The sequence below is a fragment of the Nerophis lumbriciformis genome, linkage group LG15 (assembly GCF_033978685.3).
Source record: "Nerophis lumbriciformis linkage group LG15, RoL_Nlum_v2.1, whole genome shotgun sequence".
In the NCBI taxonomy this organism is placed as follows: Eukaryota; Metazoa; Chordata; class Actinopteri; order Syngnathiformes; family Syngnathidae; genus Nerophis; species Nerophis lumbriciformis.
This window is the reverse complement of record NC_084562.2, coordinates 4,879,508-4,897,325: the sequence shown is the minus strand read 5'-3', so window position 1 is coordinate 4,897,325 and position 17,818 is coordinate 4,879,508. Positions and strand designations below refer to the sequence as shown.

The following is a 17,818-nucleotide window of genomic DNA, read 5'->3' as shown; positions in this document are numbered from 1 at the left end:
CCAGTATTTATACCCAAGCCTACATTAATTTTTTAAGTAGTTTATTTTCTTTTTGCATTTCCACCCCACTTTTAACCATTTGACCAGCATTTTCCTCACCGGCTGGACCACATGCATGGTGGTTTTTAATTAAGGTTTTCTAAAATGCAATGCAGGCAGTCTGTCTTTAACCCTTAGTGTACTATATGATGTTTGCTTGTGTCGTCTACAGAGCCCGGAGGGAGACGCTCAAACTTTGACTGAAGTCGATCTGTTCATCTCCACTCAGAGGATCAAAGTCCTCAATGCAGACTCACAGGTGAGCATGTGTGTCCTATTATTTCTATTGGGAGAAGGACTATCGATGTAGGCAGAGCACAAAGGGTTGTGTCATAGCTTCCACTGCAGATCTCATGGCGTGACCGAGGATTAGTGCAGACTTGGTAATACCCAAAATGCTTGGCTAACATTTGTACTGCAGGGTGACTCAAACAGATGCTGCAGCAGCTCTAGTTTTAGCCCATGAATACAACCTCGGGCAAAAAATGGAATCAGGGTATTCTATCAGGTGTTAAATTTTGTAGAAAAAAAACAGGTAACAGACCCGTAACGCCAAACTATCGTCATTTCAAAAGGCTTTAAGAAACACTAAAATGAATTAAAAATTTAAATTGTGGGTGGTCAGTAACAATTTCAGTTTTAGATCAAGTAAAGTGAAAATATAGAATCACTCAGTTCTGGAGAGGTATAAAATCGCCCTGTAAATGTTAATTTCCAAAGTTAACACTTGCATTAGAGCAGGGGTGTCAAAGTCAAGAATTATCTATGGCCCCCGGGATGATATTTGATTAGTATTAGAATCGGCCCGCAGGCAACAGCCGCCTGCTGCTGTTTTGCATGCACCAATACTCCATCAGTGTTGACGCTAGAAACTTTCAAAATGGGGTCCCAGGGACCTCATCAAGTCATAAAAATGGGGTCCCACAGTAAATTTTTGGGGTCCCACTTTTTTGTAACCAATTTGAAAATAAATGATAAATGTATGCATTATCCTGTTATATCTCACATTCTATATTGTGTTTTGTAAAAAAGTTGTCATAAACGTTACTTAATTCATTAAAAAAAATAATACAAAAGAAAACCAATTTTTATGCATAAATGTATTCAGTTGTAAACATTCATTCACTTTCTTATTTCCTTCATGGATCCAAACTTTACCGCTGCCGGGTATTTTTTCTATATTTTTATTGTAATATTTTCAGAATGTGTTTGTTCTACTTTGGCCAAAGTAAGACAAAGAAAACAATCTGAAGTTGTCTTTATTTTTTATTTTTAATGCCATCATTTTAATAGTCTGGACCGCCTGTGCACAGATTTTCCGCCATGCGGCCCCTGAGCTAAAATGAGTTTGACTACCCTGCATTAGAGTAAATCTGTTTATCAGTATGCAGTTAAAAGGAGTGGTCGCACCTTGGAAAACTGTTGTAACAGGTGGATTGACATGAAGCATGGCTCCAACTCGAGATGTGTTGATTGAAACAAAGGCGAGGATTATAAAACTTAGAAGGTAAGAGTCAGCTGTGTCTTAAATCTGGACCAGTACAAACACCATGTGAAGGTTGTAAAAGGCTGGTAGACCAAGGAAAACATCAGAATGTCAAAAAAAAAAAAACGTCAAGCAAAATGTCTTGAAAACAGAAAATGCACAGCAAAACAAATGAAGAACAAATGAGCAGAAACTGGAGTCACTGGAGAGATTGAACTGTGAGAAACCGCCTCAAGGAAATGTCATTTAAATACAGAAAAGCTCAACGAAAGCCATCATTAACACCTAAAGTAGTGGTTCGCAAACTTTTTTCACCAAGTAAAAAACACTTATACCACCATAATGACCAACTTTGAATACAGTAGCGTAGTAGGCTTAAGTATTAAATATAAAAACAAGACAAGAGGTTTTATTTAACAAGTATATTTTATATTTTTGGCCACTGTAACATCAAACACAGTTTGAACAGTAACATTGTGTTTAAATGTAGAAAAACACTTTAATCAAGTGATTCTTTGGCGTTCCACTAGATGGAGCCTGTGTACCACCAGAGGTGGGTAGTAACGCGCTACATTTACTCCGTTACATCTACTTGAGTAACTTTTAGGATAAATTGTACTTCTAAGAGTTGTTTTAATGCAACATACTTTTACTTTTACTTGAGTATATTTATAGAGAAGAAACGCTACTTTTACTCCGCTCCATTTATCTACATTCAGCTCGCTACTCGCTACTGATTTTTATCGATCTGTTAATGCAAGCGTTGTTTGTTTTGCTTTGTCAGACAGACCTTCAAAGTAGGATCTATTGCATGCCTGCGTTTCATCCAATCAAATACAGTCACTGGTGACGTTTGTCTCCATTTCACCAATCACATGCAGTCACTGGTGACGTTGGACTACGTTTCACCAATCAAACAGAGCCAGGCGGTCACGTGACCGCCGCTGAAACTTAACAACAAGCTTAAGCTCAATGTCAAATTTGAGGAAGCACATCGCGGTAAGTAACGTTAGTAGATATTTTGGCTGTCACCGTAGGCTGATGTTAGCTTCCCTGCTATGAATCACTGTCAAATGTACATCGTGTGGGGACATTTATTAACGCACTGCAGCCTCATAGACAGAGAGACACACACACACACGCACACACACACATGCATGCATACAATCACCAATTTGAAGTGCATCAAGTGCAGCCCACACCTATCAGTTTATGGTTTGCGTAAAGGCTAACTTGTTATTTTCCTTTGTAATCTCTGCCTACTGAGTTTATGGTGCTGTTAAGTTATTGTGGCTCAATTTGCCTTAATTTTTTTATGTTAATGTATTATTATTTAATATATGTTATTGTTTTAGTTGCTTAAGAGATATTCCTGGCTATGAATTTGCTCATTGCTATTTTTATGTTTTTGTGCATTATTTATTGCCGTCATCATTAAACGAACAGGTTACTCATCAGTTACTGAGTACTTGAGTAGTTTTTTCACAAATTACTTTTTACTTAAGTAAATATTTGGGTGACTACTCCTTACTTTTACTTGAGTAATAAATCTCTAAAGTAACAGTACTCTTACTTGAGTACAATTTCTAGCGACTCTACCCACCTCTGTGTACCACTAGTGGTACACATACCACAGTTTAATCCCTTACCTAAACATAAAAACCAAGGTTCCAATGGGCTAAGGAAGAACAATTGTGGACTATATGACTGGATGAAAATCATATTCAGTGATGAATCGCGACTTTGTATTGGGCAAAGTGATGATTCTTGGAACTAATGAGATTTATAAAGATGACTGCCTGAGGAAAACATGCACATTTCCCCAGTAATTGATGATATGGGGCTGCATGTCCGGTAATGGAACTGGGGAGATAAATGCACTAGTTTTCATTTTGGACATTTTTTTATTCAATTAATCAAGATGATGTTTAGGGATGATTACATCAATTTTCAGGAAGATATTGAGCAACATATGTAGGACTTTCCTTGTCTGAAAACTTGCCTTGAAGAAAGATACATAAGGTCAAAGTCATGGCCTGCAAATAATCCGGATTTCAATCCAATGGAAAATATTTGGTGTAAATGAAAGAAAATGGTCCATGACAAGACTCTGACCTGCAAAGCTGATCTGGCAACAGCAATCAGAGAAAATTGTAGCAAGATTGATAAAGAGCACCATTTGCCACATGTTAAGTCTATGCCTCAGGGACTGCAAGCTGTTATAAAAGCCAGAGGTGGTGCAACAAAGTACTAGTGCTGTGTTGTGTTGGTTTTTTTTTTTGCGCTTTCATAATTTATTCACTATGTTTGATCTAAAAAACAAAACTGTTACTGACTACCACAATTTATTTTCTTGATTTCTTTTAGTGGTTCTTAAAGCCAGACATTTTGAAATGATTACAGCTTTCGGTCATGTCTGTTATCTGCTTTTTTTTCCTACAAAACTGAATGAACATCCTCCAAGTCTGGTGATTCCATCATTTTCCGGGGTTTGTATATCTTTTGGCTGATGGATCTTGTTTTATCAGGTCATCATTTCCTCCTGAGAACCAGTTTGTTATTGGTATATTTCTTTTGTGAGAGTCACACAGAGAAAACAGCCCTGTTATGCGAAACACAACTTTCCAATGCAAAAGATGCTGGTTCTCAGAAGGATATGTTTAATATCTCAGGCATTCGTTAATGTATTGTGTTTTCTTATTACATTAGTGTGAGTGCTGGAACATGCCAAGTCAGCATTATATTTGTATACACAGCTTTGTATATTTTGTTACAGTACTTTTTTGTATGCCACTTTAATAGGAAACCATGATGGACAACGCACTACGCACCATATCCTACATTGCTGACATCGGAAACATTGTGGTACTAATGGCGAGGCGTCGCATGCCCCGCACGGCCTCCCAGGACTGCATCGAAACCACACCTGGGGCGCCTGAGGCGAAGAAGCAGTACAAGATGATATGCCATGTCTTTGAGTCTGAGGACGTAAGTGGAGTGTTTATTTCACTAGCTTGTAGCGTTGTACGGTACGCCGGTACTAATAAAGTATCGCGGTACTAATCAATTGAAATCGGTACTATACCACCTTTGAAAAGTACCGGTTCCGCTCTTTCATCTGAGTGCCGCTCTGCGGCGGTGACTCCAGAGCCGAGGCGCATGATGTTGAGTGTGTCAAAACGCGCACACAAAGTGCATACAAGTAATAACATCTTGGAGAGGAAAAATGGCAAAAAACTACAATTCTACTGGTTACTAAAAAGGGTGCGTGAAGCGCAATATGGAGGTATTTGGGCTTCAAAACTAAAAGGTGACGCTTTAAACAGGGAGGTACCGTGTTGCAAGTACTGTTTTACTCCTTTCCTGCTTGTCAGCTCCTAGACTGTGGTCGAGGAGAGCAGGGGAGACCTTTCACTTCACAATGGGTCCGTAAAGCTCCGTTCTTTGGTCGGAATGACGAGGTCGTCGATTAGTTACAACCTGGTCACTTTATTTATAATTTCCACAGGGCACAACCGGACATTCATCATGCTATTGACACTCCTACACGTGCTAGCGCTACCTCTCCTAACTTGCCCACTCACTTACTCACGTCACTCACCCCACATACTGCCATTCTTAAAGGAGCACACACACACACACACACACACACACACACACACACACACACACACACACACACACACACACACGCTACTCTCACAACAGCTGCTTTAAAACATGCCTCGCCAAATTTATGTCATGATCCATGGTCCGGATCATGTTTTTGTATTTTCTGTTAGTTTTGTACTCCTTCAGTTCCTGTTTGTGACACATCTGAGTTTGGTTTGGTTGCCATGGCTGCTTATTGTTTCCACCTGCCTCTGGTGTTCGGGACGCTCACCTGTCTCTAATCAGAGGCATTATTTAAAGGCCTACTGAAACCCACTACTACCGACCACGCAGTCTGATAGTTTATATATCAATGATGAAATCTTAACGTTGCAACACATGCCAAAACGGCCGGGTTAGCTTACTAAAGTGCAATATTAAATTTTGCGCGAAATATCCTGCTGAAAACGTCTCGGTATGATGACGTCAGCGCGTGACGTCACGGATTGTAGAGGACATTTTGGGACAGCATGGTGGCCTGCTATTAAGTCGTCTGTTTTCATCGCAAAATTCCACAGTATTCTGGACATCTGTGTTGGTGAATCTTTTGCAATTTGTTCAATGAACAATGGAGACAGCAAAGAAGAAAGCTGTAGGTGGGAAGCGGTGTATTGCGGGCGGCTGCAGCAACACAAACACAGCCGGTGTTTCATTGTTTACATTCCCGGAAGATGACAGTCAAGCTTTACCATTGGCCTGTGGAGAACTGGGACAACAGAGACTCTTACCAGGAGGACTTTGAGTTGGATATGCAGACGCGGTACCGTGAGTACGCATGCAGCTGTGGCTTCCAAACATTTGATCGCTTGCCCGTACGAGCGTGGCGCTATGTGCATGTCACGTACGTAACTTTGGGGACTTTGGGGAAATATATGTGCTGTATGAACTTTGGGGAGGTGAACGGTACTTTAGGCTGTGGGATTGAGTGTGTTGTGCAGGTGTTTGAGTTGTATTGGCGGGTTATATGGACGGGAGGGGGGAGGTGTTTGTTATGCGGGATTAATTTGTGGCATATTAAATATAAGCCTGGTTGTGTTGTGACTAATAGAGTATATATATATGTCTTGTGTTTATTTACTGTTTTAGTCATTCCCAGCTGAATAACAGGCCCCACCCGCCTCTCACAGCATCTTCCCTATCTGAATCCCTCTCACTGCCCTCTAGTCCTTCACTCTCACTTTCCTCATCCACAAATCTTTCATCCTCGCTCAAATTAATGGGGAAATCGTTGCTTTCTCGGTCCGAATCGCTCTCGCTGCTGGTGGCCATGATTGTAAACAATGTGCAGATGTGAGGAGCTCCACAACCTGTGACGTCACGCTACTCGTCTGCTACTTCCGGTACAGGCAAGGCTTTTTTATCAGCGACCAAAAGTTGCGAACTTTATCGTCGATGTTCTCTACTAAATCCTTTCAGCAAAAATATGGCAATATCGCGAAATGATCAAGTATGACACAAAGAATGGACCTGCTATCCCCGTTTAAATAAGAAAATCACATTTCAGTAGGCCTTTAAGCCTGCCTTTGCCAGTCAGTCGGGCTGGCGTCATTGTTCGCTTCATGCCTTGTCTATGTAAGTCTTGTTTATTTCATGCCACAGTTTCATGAGGTTCCATGTCCATAGTTCTAGGTTTCCTGCGCTAAGTTTTTGCCTTAGCTTCCGCGTGCGATAGGCACGCTTGCCTTTGTTTTGTAAATTGGATGATTTATCAAGATTAAATAAATCATGTTCCTACCTGCAAGTCCTGTTCTGAGTCGTCCGTTTGCATCCCGGGAGAACGAACCGTGCAGTAAGCTGCAACCCCGCCGTGACAATGTAGCGATTAGTATGAACACCTTTGCTTCAAACTTAGGTAAACATTTAAATAATAAGGGACGGCGTGGTGCAGTGGAACAGTGGCCGTGCGCGACCCGAGGGTCCCTGGTTCAATCCCCACCTAGTACCAACCTCGTCATGTCCGTTGTGTCCTGAGCAAGACACTTCACCCTTGCTCCTGATGGGTGCTGGTTAGCGCCTTGCATGGCAGCTCCCTCCATCAGTGTGTGAATGTGTGTGTGAATGGGTAAATGTGGAAGTAGTGTCAAAGCGCTTTGAGTACCTTGAAGGTAGAAAAGCGCTATACAAGTACAACCCATTTATCATTTATTTATTTATAAATAATGAATATTCAGGTAATAGGTAATAATGTAATTGTAACACCTGTCCTGCTGTTCGTTCTGGTGCAGACTGAAGTCGAGGAAGGGACAGGGAAGACGTTCCCTTCAGAGTCTATGCCATTTCAATGCCTTTTCATTTATATTTTAACCTTGTAAAATTGTTCTTTGACTGTGAGTGTTTAATGTAGTGTAAGATTTTCTGTTAAAAGAAAGCCAATATTGACATTTTTCGTAATTCCCTTTATTTTGAAAAGTATCGATATACATTCTGGTACTGGAACTAAATTATTGGTATCGGGACAACCCTACTAGCTTGTTATACTGCGAAAAGCTTCTTTATCGTTAATGTGGTGGATCTGCTTTGATCGTCTGTAAGAGTTGCTTGAAGAAAGAATTAAAGAAAAATATGTTTAAACCTAAGTTATGTGGCAGTCAGGTAAATTAGTTGTTAGTGTCTGTGGGGAGCGAGGACTTTAAAAAAAAAGAGTTGTATTAATTACAATTTAATATGAATGCGATGAATTAGATTAAATTATAGATAGAACTTTATTTAGTCCCTGGGGGTGTGCCCTCAGGGAGCGTGAGGTTCCAATAGCAGCAACACCAAATGTGCCGTATTTTACTATAAGGCGCACCTAAAAACCTCCAATTTCCTCAAAAGCTGACAGTACGCCTTGTAATCCGGTGCGCCTTATATATGGACCAGTATTGAGCCACAACAGGTCTCCCAACTACTGGATGCATAACGAAACCCCAGCCTCTACTGTAGCGTCTATTCTATGCGCCTTATAACGCGGTGCGCCTCGTATATGAACAAAGTTTTAAAATAGGCCATTCGTTGAAGGTGCGCCTTATAATCCGGTGCGCCTTATAGTGCGGTGCGCCTCGTATATGAACAACGTTTTAAAATAGGCCATTCGTTGAAGGTGCGCCTTATAATCCGGTGCGCCTTATAGTGCGGAAAATACGGTAGTATACATGACAGTAGCGAGAGCAGCACGGCATGCATGTCAGACTAAAAATATCTTACACCTTTCAATTACAGGTGAAACTCAAACATTTTTAATATCGTGCGAAGTGATTTATGGCGCTTTTTCTCTAAATACTTTGTGAAACCCGTCATCTATGTCTTTTTTAACTACATTCAAAGGACTGGGAGCAAGGTGGGTGAAGTGTCTTGCCAAAGGACACAACAGCAGTGACTAAGATGTTAGAGTCGAACCAGGAACCCTCAAGTTTCTGGCCGGCTGCTCTACCATCTGAGCCACGCCGCCACAAAGGTTCATTCATTCCAGCGATTACAGTTACAAGGTGAAACAAATAGGCTCGAAACATGCAATCCCAGATATTTCGAGGCCTCCTTTTGATGATTATGGTTTACTGCTTATGAAAATCTGAATTGAAAATCTGGGGTTTGCAAAAATTATAAGCCATCCATCCATTTTCTACCGCTTGTCCCTTTTGGGGTTGCGGGGGGTGCTGGAGCCTATCTCAGCTGCATTCAGGCGGAAGGCAGGGTACACCCTGGACAAGTCGCCACCTCATCGCAGGGCCAACACAGATAGACAGACAACATTCACACTCACATTCACACACTAGGGCCAATTTAGTGTTGCCAATCAACCTATCCCCAGGTGCATGTCTTTGGAGGTGGGAGGAAGCCGGAGTACCCGGAGGGAACCCACGCAGTCACGGGGAGAACATGCAAACTCCACACAGAAATATCCCGAGCCTGGGATTGAACTCAGGACTACTGAGGACCTTCGTATTGTGAGGCACATGCACTAACCCCTGTTCCACCGTGCTGCCCAAAATTGTAAGCCATGATCATCAAAATTTTAACAAATAAAGGCTTGAGATATCTCACTTTGCATGTAATGAGTTAATATAACATATTAGTTTTACATGAATGGACTTTTGCACGATATTAAACATTTTTGAGTTTCAACTATAGTCTCTTTTTCAGTGCTATATATGGAATTCTGCCTTTAAAATGTTTAATTGCGTAATAATGTACGTGACAGCTCTATGCACTATGCGCCCGAGATGGGAATAAATCTCAAATCTTTAATCCCAAATCTCAAAACAAAACAGGTCAAGTCAAGTCTTAAACCTCTGATACTGGTATTTTCGAGTCCTTTCAAGTCATTGACAATGTTAAATCATTACTGGAGCAAGAATAATATGCCTTTAACTATGATACAATGTTCTTTATTTAACATATAAATCCAAAGTAATTAAATTGTTTGACATTCTGAAATTATAATTAATACAGGGTGATATAAGTTTAAGTGACAATTCTTATTGCTCTTGCTTCAACTTGATAGTTAAAGTGAATGTACGGACGTGAGAGTCGTTACACACAAGACTGTCCTCACTCGGACTCATTTTCTAGTCCGGCTGCAAGTCGGGTTGCATAGATGCGTGGGCAATTTCCGACGCACATAGAAAACATAATTACATTAAAAACAACCCCCAGAAGAATGGCCTGCAACTGCGAATGGGTTCTCATCGTTCACTTAAAAGATCCGTTCAAAAGACTTGATTCGTTCGTGACACCTCTAATTGACATCGATTCCCTTTTGGTGAATATACAGAAATACAAATTCATTACATAGGCATTATTTTAATCGTTATATCAAAATAGATTTTGTTTAATTCAGCCAAGGACACATTTGCTGAACACTCTAGATATATGATAAATGGCTCTTTGAAAAGAGCCGGATCTTGAGGAGCCATTCCTTTCAAAGAGCCGTTCAAAAGAACAGTTTATTGTAATCAAAGAAACAATTACTGGTAGAAGTTGTCAAATAAATTGTGGATTAGAATAATTTCAATCTACACAGATGTTAGTTTATTGGTGGGAATTATTCTGAAATATTAACTATGATTTTATTTTTGTTTTGTTTTCATGTTAAACATTCCATAAGGTGGTGCCATATCCGTAGGCTTTGACAGTGACGTCACTATTTTGAATTTTCACTCAACGAAAACAACTTTGTAGCACAAGAGCATTTGAACAATACAAAAAACAATACATAAATAATAAGTAAGCATAAAACACTACTTCAGTGTCCGCCCTGAGGATTGGTCGGTCGTGAGTTCAAACACCGGGCGAGTCATACCAAAGACTATGAAAATGGGACCGATTACCTCCCTGCTTGGCACTCAGCATCAGGGGTTGGAATTGGGGGTTAAATCACCAAATGATTCCCGGGCGCGGCCACCGCTGCTGCTCACTGCTCCCCTCACCTCCCAGTGGGTGGAACAAGGGGATGGGTCAAATGCAGAGGGTAATTTCAATACACATCAGTGGTACTTTAACTTCAACTTTAACTTCAGGATAATGAACCAGAAAAGTGAATACAAATAAAAACAAAAAATAATTAGAAAAAAGTATAATGCGAAAACTGCATTTGCATTTAAAAAAAAGGGCTCCCAAATTAACAGCTCGCACTGCGAATCAGTTCTCATCGTTGACTTAAAAGAACTTGACTTGATTCGTTTTTCGATTATTACTATGAAGTTTAGTTTGAAGTCTCATTGCAAGGCTTTGATAATTTTGTCAAGTCGAGTCCAAAGTCATCACAAATGTGACTTGAATCTGACTTGGAGTGGACTGGAGTCGCATGCTATACGCACTATAGCTCCTTTTTATTATTTAGCATCACTATTTGAGATTCAGTTTATTACTCGTTCGACATCAACACTGAGCAAAAATGAATAACATTTAATGAGTAGGCATGCAATTGAAATTATGCAAATCAAACAGGCAGTGTTTGGTTTTTGAAACCCCAAAGCAAAAACTCGCCTGGCAGTAGCAGATTGAGGAGAATTTGCCAACCTGAGTAGAGCCTGCAGCTCAGCGTCTGTGCCAGTCAGTAGGAAGGCAGGGCCTCTCATTTCGCTGATGGGTTTTAAAGGTCAGCCAGAAACATTTACATTGATAACAACATTATGTTATCCAGCAACTCACACATTTCTCTCTGCTGTGTGCAGCTTTGTTTTAATTTTTACTTTTATATGCAAGTGAAAAACTTTGAGAGGCAATTGTGAAGGTTGGCTTTATGATATATAATAGTTTAAATTATGTTGTCTATTGTTGCTTGGTAGTTTCCGGTCTATTTTTTATGCATCACCGTAGTGGCATGTTTGATTTCTTTGTACTTTTAATTTGTGAAATCACACACAAAATGTTTTAGCAATGACAATGTCAATTTTTACATGTAGTCTTACATGTACCCAAGATGTACAGTGGAAACTCAAACTTTTGTCTGTACTTAAACAGGGTGTGTAAATATACAAGTTTGCATATTGAAGCTAATTTCTCCATAAGAAACAATATAAATATAAATAATTGGCTCCAGCCTCAACAAAAGTCCACATTTTAGTAACAAAAGTGTTCAAAGTACACTTTGAACACAGTATAAAGTGCTGTACAGTACCATACCATGCCAACTGTATTTATAAAGTACTGTATATTAAACAAACATAACAAGGATCAACTTTATATTTGATAACAAGGCCAAAAAAAACAAAGCGACAAACCGAACTGTCCTTATTTTCAGGCGCCCTGCCGACACGCACACACACTGTCACTAGCCCTGTGGTGCGCTCACAGTTGGAAATCACAAAACTTCTTACATAAACAGCCAGGTCGTGACAATAATTAGGAAAAAAAAATTAAAACCACTTTACCTTGTCGGTGAAATGTTTTGGCGTGCAGCGGAAGATAGAGGGAGCGGGGAAGTGACAGAGTTGACAACGCTGTGGATACTTCCTGAATGTTTCAAACTATATATCGCTTGTTTTAATAGTTCAGTTCCTTAGTGCAGAGCTTGCAGTTAATTTAAATTCATGCTTACAATGATCAAAATACGTAAATATTACATGTTATTATAAGTGTGCCTGTTACTACATTACATGTATACTTGTATACTTCAATCAATGTTTATTTATATAGCCCTAAATCACAAGTGTCTCAAAGGGCTGCACAAGCCACAACGACATCCTCGGTACAGAGCCCACATAAGGGCAAGGAAAAACTCACCCCAGTGGGACGTCGATGTGAATGACTAGGAGAAACCTTGGAGAGGACCGCATATGTGGGTAACCCCCCCCCCCTCCCCCCTCTAGGGGAGACCGAATGCAATGGATGTCGAGTGGGTCTGACATAATATTGTGAGAGTCCAGTCCATAGTGGATCCAACATAATAGTAAGAGTCCAGTCCATAGTGGGGCCAGCAGGAAACCATCCCGAGTGGAGACGGGTCAGCAGCGCAGAGATGTTCCCAACCGATGCACAGGCGAGCGGTCCACCCCGGGTCCCGACTCTGGACAGCCAGCACATCATCCATGGCCACCGGACCTGTGTGTCTCCCCCTCCACAAGGGAGAGGGGGGAGCAGAGGAAAAAGGAAAAGAAACGGCAGATCAACTGGTCTAAAAAGGGGGGCTATTTAAAGGCTAGAGTATACAAATGAGTTTTAAGATGGGACTTAAATGCTTCTACTGAGGTAGCATCTCTAACTGTTACCGGGAGGGCATTCCAGAGTACTGCAGCCCGAATAGAAAACGCTCTATAGCACGCAGACTTTTTTTGGGCTCTGGGAATCACTATCAATCAATCAATCAATGTTTATTTATATAGCCCTAAATCACAAGTGTCTCAAAGGGCTGCACAAGCCACAACGACATCCTCGGTATAGCCCACATAAGGGCAAGGAAAAACTCACCCCAGTGGGACGTCGATGTGAATGACTATGAGAAACCTTGGAGAGGACCGCATATGTGGGTAACCCCCCCCCTCTAGGGAGACCGAATGCAATGGATGTCGAGTGGGTCTAACATAATATTGTGAGAGTCCAGTCCATAGTGGATCCAGCATAACAGTAAGAGTCCAGTCCACAGTGGGGTCAGCAGGAAACCATCCCGAGCGGAGACGGGTCAGCAGCGCAGAGATGTTCCCAACCAATATACAGGCGAGCTAATAAGCTAATAAGCCGGAGTTCTTTGAACGCAGATTTCTTGCCGGGACATATGGTACAATACAATCGGCAAGATAGGCTGGAGCTAGACCTGACTTACAGCATGTATATAAACCTTAATGGAGTTGTATAGGCATAATAGAGCGACTCCCATAGGCTCCATTGTAAGCAGACTTTTGATCACCTTTATTTACTATTTAGAATGCATAAAAAAAGGAATACATGTGTTTTTGTATTACATAAGGATTGTCAATGATAGGTAAAACTCCCAAAAAAGTGCAGTTCCTCTTTAAGTACAGTGTTTTATTTTTACTATATTATAACAGAGTGTTACTGTTCTGTGTGTAATGTTACAAGGGTCAACAAATGTAAATATACTTGTTAAATAAAACATCTGCTTTGTTTTTAATGAATACTTTGGCCTACTATGATGCTGTATTCTAATGTTGGTCTTGTTGGTAGTACTTGGAGAGCCAAGTGTTTTCTAAGGTGGTACTTGGTGAATAAAGTTTGAGAACCAATGTGCTACAATATTGCCATTTATATGTATTCATTTCATTGTGTTTTTGTACACAGGCCCAGCTCATCGCTCAGTCCATCGGCCAGGCTTTCAGTGTCGCTTATCAAGAGTTCCTGAGAGCCAACGGCATTAACCCAGAAGATCTGAGCCAAAAGGAGTACAGTGACATCATCAACACCCAGGAGATGTACAATGATGACCTCATTCACTTCTCCAACTCTGAAAACTGCAAAGAGGTTTGTAAGAACTGGAATCCTCCAGGTGTTTCTCACATGGCAAAGCTGGGCTCGTCAACCCCGACTTGATTAATCATTTGAGAATGAGACGTAAACAATAGTAGACGTTGTCCCATGAGCGCATGTTTACAGTGACTCTTGGTTTATTAGACGCAGATTATGCAGTAAAATCTGCTCAAACCGTTTTTTTTCCTCTTTGGCCCTTGATGTTCCTATAAATATTATGAGAGGATTTGGGAGGATTAGAAGCAGAGAAACACTTTCTGCTTTATGCAGAGAGGCCGCCCTGGCGTTTACTTACATACAACTCCCGTGTACGTACAGTAGGATAGGGAAGGGGCCAAACCAGGCCGCAACAGAAAAAAAATACATGTATTTTACAATTTACTCTACTTGACAATTTTCTTGTAAATAACCGCATTGGCAGTTCGTCCAGGATTGTATAATGTTGCAATCTGTCAATCAAAAAGGTATCATATCATCCATTTAACTTTAATAAACCGAGCGTTTATTAAAGTTAAAATTAAAATACCACTGATAGTCACATACACACTAGGTGTGGTGAAATTACCTTCTGCATTTGACCCATCCCCTTGTTCCACACCCTGGAAGGTGAGGGGAGCAGTGAGCAGCAGAGGTGGCCGCGCTCGGGAATCATTTTGGTGATTTAACCCCCAATTCCAACCCTTGATGCTGAGTGCCAAGCAGGGAGGTAATGGGTCCCATTTGTATAGTCTTTGGTATGACTTGGCTGGGGTTTGAACTCGCGACCTACCGATCTCAGGGCGGACACTCTAACCAAATGGCCACTGAGCAGGCTCAGGTACAATGACTATCTATTTTTTCTGCGTTGATGTCAAGCTTTGACACTGTTTAATGCACTATGACGTTACTAAAGTTGCGTTGTTGACCCAGTAGCTAGTAGCTGCTTGTGAACAAAAGTTTAATGCATTCGAGCACATATTTAGTCAATGAAATGTAAACCAAACAGTACATATACAACCACTTATTTTGTTTACATTTTAGGGGAAGCTGAGCTTTCCTTGCAGTCTTAGGCTATGTCTACACTAAGCCGGATAACCCCTTAAACGAATAATTATTTAGCCTAAGCCGCGTTTCAGCCACACTAAATCATCGTTTAAGGTCCCCTTCCTCGGACAATTTTTTACTTGGGTAAGTGCGCCGTATATTTCTAGAATCTCTGGCTCTTAGCTTTGTATGGACTCATTGATCATTTACAAACCAAGTTCGGAGAGGAAGTGACACCAGAAAGACCGCGCCCCACACAGGAAGTGACGTCAGAAAGAACGCGCCACAGCCAGCTTCATGACAACCTGTTCGGTAACTCGGTGGCAACCACTAAAAAGATAGAGGCGAGTCATCCAAACATGTTTCTCTTTATTCTACATGTACAGGTGCTTTATATTCTAGTTTCTTCAAAATAGCCACCCTTTGCTCAGATTACTGCCTTGCACATTCTTGGCATTCTCTCGATGAGCTTCAAGCACACCTGTATAGTGAAAACCATGAGGCTCATTGAGAGAATGCCAAGAGTGTGCAAAAATTTAATCAGAGCAAAGCGTGGCTATTTTGAAGAAAGTAGAATATAAAACATGTTTTCAGTTATTTGACCTTTTTTTGTTAAGTACATAACTCCACATGTGTTCATTCATAGTTGTGATGCCTTCAGTGACAATCTACAATGTAAATAGTCATGAAAAGAAAGAAAACACATTGAATGAGAAGGTGTGTCCAAACCTTTGGCCTGTACTGTATATATATATATATATATATATATATATATATATATATATATATATATATATATATATATATATATATATATATATATACACAATACAATACAATAATTATTACAATAATATTTACTACAATAATTGCCTCTCAAAATACCATAATTTATGTCCCCACATGACCATTGCTGGAGAAATACTATACAGAAACACATTTACACACTACTGGCCATTGTACAAAACAAGTTATTTTCTGGGGAATTACAAATCAATAAACCCACATCAGCAATTAAAACATATCGTATATGGTACTGTCAAAATTTAAATTGCAAAAAACATTTTTAAACGTGCAAAAATAAAGAAATTAAATATCTGAACTCACATTTTATCGACAGCTGAGCTAGCTTACGGGGTTGGCTGACATCGTCTCACAAGATGTAGTTTCTCTTTAAATATCCTTCTTGAAAATAGCCTAGCAAATACTGTATATGTGTTGTCTTGTCTAATCATAAAAGATGCAGACGAGGCGTGTTGGCTGAGTTCTTAAAGTTTACTCCAAAGCCTGCTCATCAAAAACATCCAGCTGCCGGCATGAGTACGTTCAACAACCTAAACGGGGCTACTGCGCATGCTCTTCACTACTGTGGCGTGCTGGGTAATGGAGTTCTTATGTACCTGCCTCATAACATCACTATATATCATCTGCCTTAGGCTATTTAGAAGGCCTTACTAACAACAACGTGTGATCTGACTGTCTGACACTGTATGTGCCCGTTCACTTACAGTGCACAGACACCCGCATTGTTGATTCTGAAGATAAAAACTCTATATACTAAAAACAACAGCGCTGGAAGGAGCATAATATGACATGAAGAGAATATGTATACTTTTAGATATTTAGGGAAAATAAATTAAAAATTCCTTTTATTTTTAATTATGATCATGATTTCTGGTTATGTTAAGCCAGCAGAGAAGGCCTCGCTGGCCCTGACAGCACACCACTGCTGTATATGTATATATATGTATGTATTTATGTGTGTGTGTATACAGGCCCGGCCCTAACCAATCTGGCGCCCTAGGCAAGATTTTAGGTGGCGCCCCCCCACATCGGCAGTGAAGTGTATATACTCACAAGAAACTGAATAGCTTTGTTTTTGACCTTTTTTTTTTTTACATACAACTATACCTAATATATAAAGGGGTGGAAAAGTGACTATTACCTGCAGGGCAAACATTAGCTAACCAGAAGGCAATAACAATGTAAACAAAAAACACCGGCTTAAAAGATCTAATACAAATGTCCCTGAGGAATGTAAGGTGGGAGTACTGTAATTACCTAACGTTACATTATTATTTTCCATAACAATTTAGCCCCCTCCACGATATTAACCCGACGTTAAAACAGAACAAGCTATTTATTGATTAGCAATTGCCGAATCATGTAACATTAGCTTAATGCTAAAAAGCCAGCTACTATCACATTCTGTAACAGACAAATAATTTCATGTAGGCTAACGCTACCTACCTGCTACCTCTGTCTTTTCTCGTTTCTCCTCCTCTTCTTTTCTCTTTTTTTTCCCCTGGGCACCTGACAGTTTTGGCCGTTTTAACATCTTGTGTTGATTTTTTGATGTGGTGACGTCCAAAAAGAGTCGTGATACCGGAAGGGAGGGGGCGCACCGTGCGGGGGGAGGGGGGGGGGGGGGGGGCGTAATGTTGTAACAAATAATATTTCTAATAAATAGGCTTTACTTTGCATTTTAATTAACGTGGGATTATTTTTTGTATTTAGAAATCATAGTACCAACTTTTTTTTTTCTTTTTTTTTCTCCAACATTTGTGGCACTGGCGTGGCGCCCCCTGATGGACGGCGCCCTTAGCATTTGCCTATACGGCCTATGCCACGGGCCGGCTCTGTGTGTATATATATATATATATATATATATATATATATATATATATATATATATATATATATATACTGTATATA

At 40.3% G+C, this 17,818-nt stretch overlaps 1 protein-coding gene across 4 annotated transcripts in view; it reads left to right on the top strand.

Moving 5' to 3' along the window:
* Window positions 1–17,818, top strand: part of LOC133615997 (amyloid-beta A4 precursor protein-binding family A member 2-like) — a 142,699-nt gene that overhangs the window by 107,864 nt on the left and 17,017 nt on the right. For all 4 annotated transcript variants that reach the window (XM_061974974.2, XM_061974976.1, XM_072914767.1 and 1 more), the window contains 3 exons: window positions 212–298; window positions 4,328–4,513; window positions 13,895–14,074. In XM_061974974.2, the coding sequence (XP_061830958.1) occupies window positions 212–298; window positions 4,328–4,513; window positions 13,895–14,074 (453 nt within the window). The remainder of the gene's footprint in view (window positions 1–211; window positions 299–4,327; window positions 4,514–13,894; window positions 14,075–17,818) is intronic.